General features: G+C 36.6%; 1 protein-coding gene across 1 annotated transcript; it reads right to left on the bottom strand.

Annotated features, from left to right (window-relative positions):
* Positions 1–1688: 1688 nt before the first annotated feature.
* LOC101104630 (olfactory receptor 5M10-like) lies at positions 1689–2624 on the bottom strand. The gene has a single exon (XM_004021589.5). It carries the CDS (start codon positions 2622–2624, stop codon positions 1689–1691), a length of 936 nt encoding a protein of 311 aa, XP_004021638.3.
* Between the last annotated feature and the right edge of the window lie 7300 nt (positions 2625–9924).

Below are 9924 nucleotides of genomic sequence, written 5' to 3'. Positions count from 1 at the left end.
TGGAGAAGACTCTTGAGAGTCCCTTGGACTGCAAGGAGATCCAACTAGTCCATCCTAAAGGAAATCAGTCCTGGGTGTTCATTGGAAGGACTGATGTTGAAGCTGAAATGCCAATGCTTTGGCCACCTGATGATAACTGCCTCATTTGAAAAGACCCTGATGCCAGGAAAGATTGAAGGAAGGAGGAGAAGGGGACAACAGAGGATGAGATGATTGGATGGCATCACTGACTCAATGGACATGAGTTTGAGTGAACTCCAGGAGTTGGTGATGGACAGGGAGACCTGGCATGCTGCGGTCCATGGAGTCCAAGAGTTGGACACGACTGAGCAACTGAACTGAACTGAACTGAAGCATTCAAGGCCATTTAAAATTAAATATACGTTTCAATATAGAACAATACACCTCACTAATAATGCAAGGATCAGTGTGGATGAATTATATATATTTTTATATAACTTACTTTGCTATTGATTTTCTCAAAAGATGGCTTCCCTTGTATCTCAATTGGAAAAGAATACAACTGCAATGCAGGAGACCACAGTTCTATTCCTGGGTAGGGAAGATCCACTGGGGAAGGGATATACTATCCACTCCAGTATTCTTAGGATTCCCTGGTGGCCCAGCTGGTAAAGAATCAGCCTGCATTGTGGGAGACCTGGTTTGGACCCCTGGGTTGGGAAGATCTCCAGAAGGGAAAGGCTACCCACTCCAGTATTCTGGCCAGGAGAATTTCATGGACTGTATAACCCATGGGGTCCCAAAGAGTTGGACACGACTGAGGGACTTTCTCTTCTCAAAAGATATTTTGGAAACTATTGGAACAGACTTGCCTAGAAAATAATGAGCAACTACTTTTGTATTTTTTTTTAATTGTTAGAAAATTGCTTTACAGTGTTGAGCTGATTTCTGCCATATTTATGAACCAAATAAAACATCACTGTTCACTTTCAGAAAGATATCTACACACCTCTTCAATTGTATATTGTTTTAGGGCATTTTTGTGTCTATAGAAGCCAATTGCTAGGCTATGTTTACTCAATAAATTTATTCTAATTTAAATCAAAAACATGAAAAAATATATCTAGACTGTCATTATACTATATTAATGACTGAATTGGATCCCTATTCCTGGAAGTTCACAAACAGGTGTTGAAAGTTCATTTTCAAAATTGCAAACACAACCAATATTTATAAATGGGTAAAAAGTTTCTCAGGATATCTATAATATTGGTTGGGAAAAATTTATAAAAATTTAAAGCTATGGGCGATCCGTGTACTTTAAATTTCCCTAGTCAGGCATTGGAGTGATTGTTCTACATCACACATTGAAGAAGAAATTTTTCATAAATTTTAAAAAGAAGCTAAAAAGCAATCATCCTATTCTGAGCCTCACTATGGCTCTGTAGACCATTTAATTCAGAAGATGGATTGGCAGTGTTCACATCAGAGTGAATTAATATTAATATAATACTTATCCCCAAGTGAATAAATTTAGTAAAATATTAAATGGGCTTATTGAAAACATTTGTCTTTAAAGTATAAATTTTGAGGAGAAATTATGCAATATCATTGAGAACTCATGAAGATAAACTAATAGTGACAATAGACTAATAGGCTTTTCCTTTGAAGGAACCCCTGCGTCATTACAGACACCTTTAATATGAATAAGCACCTAAACTGTACTTCTATGAAAAAAAAGTTACCTTAATCATATGCCTCATGGCATGGATCACATGCTTGTTCCTTAGACTGTATATCAATGGGTTCAACATTGGGCTCAAAAATGTATAAAAAACTGCAATTATTTTGGACTCCTCTACAGAGTTCTTAGATGGAGGCCTTAAGTACATGCAGAAGAGGGTTCCATAAAATAAAGTGACTGTTGTCAGGTGGGAACCACAAGTAGAAAAGGCTTTGTACCTGCCTTTTGCAGAATGGATCTTCAAGATGGATGCAATGATGAAAATGTAGGACAGAAGAATGATGAAGAGAGAACTTAAGAGAGTGAAACCAGCAACCACAAACATCGCCATCTTTTTGACATAAGTGTCAGAGCAGGCCAACATTATCAGAGGAGGATCAGCACAGTAGAAATGGTTGATTTCAAGGGAGTCACAGAAGGACAAGTGAAAGGTCAGCAGAGCCTGAGAGAGACCATTGAGGAGACCACAAGTATAAGGGACTGTGACCAGAAAAATGCAAACATCCTTGGACATCCTGGTGCTGTAATGTAGAGGGCTGCAGATGGCTACGTAGCGATCCAGGGCCATTGAAGCAAGCAGATAAAGTTCAGTGATCACCAGGGCAATGAAGAGAAGACACTGTGTGAAGCATCCAGCATAGGAGATGGTCTTCTGGTCTGAGAGGAAATTGTGCAGCATATTTGGAGTAACATTGGAGGAATAGCAAAGGTCTACAAAGGAGAGGTGGCTGAGGAAGAAATACATGGGAGTCTGGAGGTGGGAATTGGTCCTGATAAGCACGATCATGGTCAGATTTCCCACCACTGTGATTAGGTAGATCACCAGGAACACCCCAAACAGAGCCTTCTGCAGTATTGGGTCATCTGTGAGTCCCAGGAGAATGAATTCAGTCACTATTGTGTGATTTGGGGAAAACATTCTTATTCCTTGAGAACTGAAAGTGACAAAGAAAGTGAAGAATTCTGTATGATACAGGCTCTGCATTCATTCCATACCTTTTACATTTACTCATTGATCAATTCATCTGTGAAGAAATTTCTATTTTCAACAAATTCATCAGGATTTCTGCACAAATATTTAATCCTATATCTCAGTACTATTCTGCTTTTTCTCACTGTATCTCAATCTCTCCCTTGTTTTTATATATACATATATCATTAATCAAATATTGGTATATAATATATATTATATATAATAATTGTATATTAATTATTATTTATTAAGATACTGATTTTAGTATATTATTATATATTATAAATTGATTATTATATATTTTATACATGATTGTATATTAATTATATATAATATTAATCATTCTATGTTGATTATTAAAATATATATTAATAAATGCTATGATCTAATAATATTACATATTATATATATATTTATACATTTATATCTTTTAAGGAGACTATACTTTGATTTTTTTTTCAAACTTTGTCAGAACAAAAAGCCAAAAGTATGAAAATCAAGTATGAAAAGCAACAAGGCATCATCAATATCTTTCAAATGGACAAATGAAGAAAACTATTTTTCTAGCGCTCCACCAGTTCTTATAGACTATTGCAGATCTTACCAGATGGCATTGGACTATAAAGTGAGAACTATGCTATAAAGAAAGCTGAGCACCAAAGAATTGATGCTTTTGAACTGTGGTTTTGGAGAAGACTCTTGAGAGTCCCTTGGACTGCAAAGAGATCAAACCAGTCAATTCTAAATGAAATCAGTCCTAAATATTCATTAGAAGGACTGATTCTGAAGCTGAAACTCTAATGCTTTGTCCACCTGATGCAAAGAACTGACTCATTGGAAAAGCCTATAATGCTGGGATAGATTGAAGGCTGGAGGAGAAGGGGACGATAGAGGATGAGATGGTTGGATGGCATCACCAACCTAATGGACATGGGTTTGAGCAAGCTCCCAGAGTTGGTGATGAACAGGGAAGTCTGGTGTGCTGCAGTCCATGGGATTGCAAAAAGTTGCACACGGCTGAGCTGTAAACTGAGTTGTAAACTGCATTGAACTGATTGTTTCAGATATAAAACAGAATATAAATGTTCAATATTGCATTTTCAACTGAAACCCATAGTTGTATGACTTAATTTCATTCAAAGAACGTTGAATTAGTGAAATTTGTCTCAAGATATGACTAAGAATAAACAGAATGAAGAATTCATACATGCACTCATTTATTCTTTTACACTATAAAGATAGATTTTTTTCCCCTGTTCTAAGTTCTAGTGCTACAGCAGTGAAAAAAATCTCCAGCCTAACGAAGTATAATATTGTAGGAGAAGGAACAAGTACTAAATCCAGAGATAAAGATATATCACGTACTGTTTGGAAAACACAGCAGTAATTGTCTCCTCTGAATTGGAGTCATGTTGTGGGGTAGTTGTCTTTGATTTGTTAAACTCTGATTTATCCTTTGAAGCAGCACAGTGGTTTTTTACAAGTACAGAAGTAGTCCTTGTATTTAACTGTGCTGCCTGGAACACACTTCTTATCTGTTTTCTATAGTTTACATAAAGCATTAGCTCATTTCCAGAAGTTGGAAAATTTGAATTCTAAAAGGTTAAATTCACACACACACACACACACACACACACACACACACACAGAAGCCCATTGCCATTAGAATTCCTATTTTAGGCAATACATATCCTTTTGTATTGTGAGCATGATGGCTCTCTCTGCACTATCTGGCTGCAGAGCTATCACTCTGGCACTTCTTGTCTCTGTATACTTGCCATCTTCTTCCTGATGTGATCCCAGGACTAAGAATGAAGACATCTGGAGCTTATGACTAAGACAAATATTTGAACCTAAGGATTCTGTGTATCATCTTCTTTCCTGGTCCCTTTACAATTTCTAAACTAGCTGAAATCTTCACCATTAAAAAAGACTCATTTGGCGGGATGGGGGTGGGTGGTGTGTGTGTGGGGGAGATATATGATGTAATCTCACTTAGAAGCAAGTATTGTGAAGAAAGATGAATGTAAGATGCTTTTAAATGCTTTTTTTTTTTTTGGCATACAGTGAATACTAATCTCCACAAAAAAAAAAAAAATAAAGAAAAAAAAAACAACTTATACTTAGTGAAAAAGTATATCAAATGACCTACCTGTAAAACTGAATTTATGACATTTTGAAAAATAAAAGAGGGGATGATTTATAATGTGTTTCTTAAGTATAGTCCCTAGAGTATTAAAAAAATCTAAAAGCTAATTAAAATTGCCTTTGTTTCTCAAAAGTGTAGCATTAATTTGATCCCTTGGGAACTAGAGTTTCCTTTGAGGCTGATATTGCTACATAGCATTATATGCAGGATTGAAACTGTGTATGAAATCTTTAGCAGAGAGACATTAGCCATCACTTTTAATACCATGGGAGTAGGGAATATGGTAGATAAGTTTAGTACTTACATTACAGTGAGGAAGAAATAATATCAATTATTGTTTTAAATATCATTTCCTCTATAAATGCTAAGGTGAGGTCTCATGCTGATAGTGAGAAATAGAAAAAAGTGAACTAAGGGAGAGTTTTGAGGAGCACAAAGACTAAGAAAGCCACAGACTAGGAAAAATATTCATATTGCGTAATGTTGGCAAGGATTTTTACTCAGAATGCATATAGATCATCCACTATTCACTGATCAAAATACAACCAGACAATTTAAAAAAAAATCTGTGATCTTAATACATTTCATATACAAAAATATACAAATTGCCAAAAAAACATATGAAAAGAATTTCAATATGTATAATTGTTAAAGAAATATAAATTGTAACTCCTTTGAGATACCACTTCACATCCTCATTAATAACAAGAATTGGGAGAGTGGGATTGAGATACACACATTGTTGATATAAAATAGGTAACTAAAACTTTTCATGTGGTGATAGTTGTAAGAACACACCTGGCAATGAAGAAGGCATAAAACATGCAGATTCGATCCCTGGGTTGGGAAGATCCCTGAAGGAGGAAATGGCAAACTCACTCCAGTATTCTTGCCCAGAAAATCCCAAGTACTGAGGAGTCTGGCAGACTACAGTCCATGAGGTTGCAGAGAGTAGGACATGTCGAGTAGCTGAGCATGCAAGCGATGAGAACACACTGTATAGCACAAAGAGCTCTCCTTAAGGCACAGTGGTGGCCTAGTGAGAAGGAAGTCCAAAAGGGGGGGGGTATACTTATATGTAAGGTTGACACTGCTTATTTAACTTATATGCAGAGTACATCATGAGAAATGCTGGACTGGAAAAACACAAGCTGGAATCAAGATTGCTGGGAGAAATATCAATAACCTCAGATATGCAGATGGCACCACCCTTATGGCAGAAAGTGAAGAGGAACTAAAACGCCTCTTGATGAAAGTGAAAGTGGAGAGTGAAAAAGTTGGCCTAAAGCTCAACATTCAGAAAATGAAGATGATGGCATCCGGTCCCATCACTTCATGGGACATAGATGGGGAAACTGGAAACAGTGTGAGACTTTATTTTGGGGGGCTCCAAAATCACTGCAGATGGTGACTGCAGCCATGAAATTAAAAGACGCTTATTCCTTGGAAGAAAAGTTATGACCAACTTAGATAGCACATTCAAAAGCAGAGACATCACTTTGCCAACAAAGGTCCATCTAGTCAAGGCTATGGTTTTTCCTGTGGTCATGTATGGATGTGAGAGTTGGACTGTGAAGAAGGCTGAGCACCGAAGAATTGATGCTTTTGAACTGTGGTGTTGGAGAAGACTCTTGAGAGTCCCTTGGACTGCAAGGAGATCCAAGCAGTCCATTCTGAAGGAGATCAGCCCTGGGATTTCTTTGGAAGGAATGATGCTAAAGCTGAAACCTCAGTAATTTGCCCACCTCATGCGAAGTGTTGACTCATTGGAAAAGACTCTGATGCTGGGAGGGATTGCGGGCAGGAGGAGAAGGGGATGACAGAGGATGAGATGGCTGGATGGTATCACTGACTCGATGGACGTGAGTCTGAGTGAACTCCGGGAGATGGTGATGGACAGGGAGGCCTGGCGTGCTGTGATTCATGGGGTTGCAAAGAGTCGGACACGACTGAGCGACTGAACTGAACTGAACTGAACTGAAGGCTGACTCATTTTGGTGTACAGTACAAATGAACACAACATTGGATAGCAACTATACTCCAATAAAAATTGATGTTAAAAAAAGATTGACAGAAAAAGATGGATAAAGACAATGTGAATCAACTGTACCTCTCATAATATATCACTTGAAGAAGTGTAAAATGATTAAACTACTTTGGAAAACTAGTTTTTTCTTATGAATTGCTTTATAATGTCTTAATTTTCCTATAAAACTATGTCTCAGTAAGTATTAGAATTTTATCCAAGAATATAAGAAGGCATACACCCACAAAGAAATTCAAACTTATAGAAGCAGATACTTAGATAAACAAATTGTGATATATCCACATAACAGGACACTACACAGAAATAAAAACTGAATGAAGTACTAATAAAGCTTAAATGAATCTCCAAAATATTGTACCAGAAGTAGATCAAATTCAGAATGGCAGAGTAATGGCCTCCTCAAACCTACTTCTCCACAAAAGCAACATAAACAGGGCAAACTGGTCAAAATTGCTCTTTCAGAATTCTGTATCTTAACAAAGGCTTGTGAGAATCCCACGAGTGTTTTCATTCAAGTAAAAATGTCAGAATATTTATTTAAAAAATTTTAAATTAATTATTATTATTATTATTATTTTTTGTTTTTTACTTTCCAATATTGTACTGATTTTGCCATACATTGACATGAATCCCCCATGGGTGTACATGTGTTCCCCATCCTGAATCCCCCCTCCCACCTCCTTCCCCATTCCATCCTGCTCCAGCCTCAAGCACCCTGTGTCATGCATTGAACCTGGACTGATGATTGGTTTCACATGTGATAATTTACATGTTTCAATGCCATTCTCCCATATCATCCCACCCTCACCCTCTCCCAGAGTCCAAAATACTGTGCTATACATCTGTGTCTCTTTTGCTGTCTCGCATACAGGGTTATCTAAATTATATATATATATATATATGTGTTATTATACTGTATTTGTCTTTTTCTTTCTGGCTTACTTCACTCTGTATAATAGGCTCCAGTTTCATCCACCTCATTAGAAGTGATTCAAATATATTCTTTTTAATAGCTGAGTAGTATTCCATTGTGTATATGTACCACAGCTTTCTTATGCATTCGTCTGGTAATGGACATCAAGGATGCTTCCATGTCTTGGCTATTATAAACAGTGCTGTGATGAACACTGGGGTACACGTGTCTCTTTCAATTCTGGTTTCATTAGTGTGTATGCCCAGGAGTGGGATTGCTGGGTCATATGGCAGTTCTACTTCCAGTTTTTTAAGGAATCTCCACACTGTTCTCCATAGTGGCTGAACTAGTTCGCATTCCCACCAACAGCGTAAGAGGGTTACCTCTTCTTCACACCCACACCAGCGTTTATTGCTTGTAGACATTTGGATCCCAGCCATTCTGACTGGCATGAAATGGTACCTCGTTGTGGTTTTGATTTGCATTTCTCTGATAATGAGTGATGTTGAGCATGTTTTCATATGTTTGTTAGCCATCTGTATGTCTTTTTTGGAGACATGTCTTTTTAGTTCTTTGGACCACTTTTTGATTGGGTCGTTTATTTTTTTTGGAATTTAGCTGCAGGAGTTGCTTGTATATTTTTGAGATTAATTCCTTGTCAGTTGCTTTTTTGCTATTATTTTCTCCCATACTGAAGGCTGTATTTTCACCTTGCTCATAGTTTCCTTTGTTGTGCAGAAGCTTTTAATTTTAATTAGGTCCCATTTGCTTTTTTTGCTTTTATTTTCAGAATTCTGTGAGGTGGGTCATAGAGGAGCCTGCTGTGGTTTATGTCAGAGAGTGTTTTGCCTATGTTTTCCTCTAGGAGTTTTATAGTTTCTGGTCTTACATTTAGATCTTTAATCCATTTTGAGTTTATTTTTGTGTATGGTATTAGAAAGTGATTTAGTTTAATTCTTTTACAAGTGGTTGACCAGTTTTCCCAGCACCACTTGATAAAGAGATTGTCTTTAATCCATTGTATATTCTTGCCTCCTTTGTCAAAGATAAGGTGTCCATAGGTGTGTGGATTTAATTCTGGGCTTTCTATATTGTTCCATTGATCTATATTTCTGTCTTTGTGCCAGTACCATACTGTCTTGATGACTGTGGCTTTGTAGTAGAGCCTGAAGTCAAGCAGGTTGATTTCTCCAGTTCCATTCTTCTTTCTCAAGATTACTTTGGCTATTCGAGGCTTTTTGTATTTCCATACAAATCTTGAAATTATTTGTTCTAGTTCTGTGAAAAATAACGTTGGTAGTTTGATAGGGATTGCATTGAATCTATGGATTGCTTTGGATAGTATACTCATTTTCACTATATTGATCCTTCTGATCCATGAACATGGTATATTTCTCCATCTATTAATGTTCTTTTTGATTTCTTTCACCAGTGTTTTATAGTTTTCTATATATAGGTCTTTAGTTTCTTTAGGTAGATATATTCCTAAGTATTTTATTCTTTCATTGCAATGGTGAATGGAATTGTTTCCTTAATTTCTCCTTTTGATTTCTCATTGTTAGTGTATAGGAATGCAAGAAATTTCTGTGTGTTGATTTTATATCCTGCAACTTTACTGTATTCATTGATTAGCTCTAGTAATTTTCTGGTTGAATCTTTAGGGTTTTCTCTGTATAGGATCATGTCATCTGCAAATAGTGAGAGTTTTACTTCTTCTTTTCCAATCTGGATTCCTTTTATTTCTTTTTCTGCTCTGATTTCTGTGGCCAAAACTTCCAAAACTATGTTGAATAGTAGCGGTGAGAGTGAGCACTCTTGTCTTGTTCCCGACTTTAAGGGAAATGCTTTCATTTTTTCCCATTGACGATGTTTGTTGTGGGTTTGTCACATGCAAGATTTATTACGTTAAGGTATGTTCCTTCTATTCCTGCTTTCTGGAGGGCTTTTCTTATCATAAATGGATGTTGAATTTGTCAAAGGCTTTTTCCACATCTATTGAGATAGTTATATGGTGTCTATTTTTCTATTTGTTAATGTGGTGTATTACATCGATTGATTTGTGGGTATTTAAGAATTCTTGCATCCCTGGGATAAAGCCCACTTGGTCATGATGTATGATCTTTTAAATATGTTGTTG

This window comes from Ovis aries, unplaced genomic scaffold (genome assembly GCF_016772045.2).
Source record: "Ovis aries strain OAR_USU_Benz2616 breed Rambouillet unplaced genomic scaffold, ARS-UI_Ramb_v3.0 scaffold_90, whole genome shotgun sequence".
In the NCBI taxonomy this organism is placed as follows: domain Eukaryota; kingdom Metazoa; phylum Chordata; class Mammalia; order Artiodactyla; family Bovidae; genus Ovis; species Ovis aries.
Note: the sequence above shows the minus strand (reverse complement) of the source record. Positions and strands in the feature narration are given on the sequence as shown.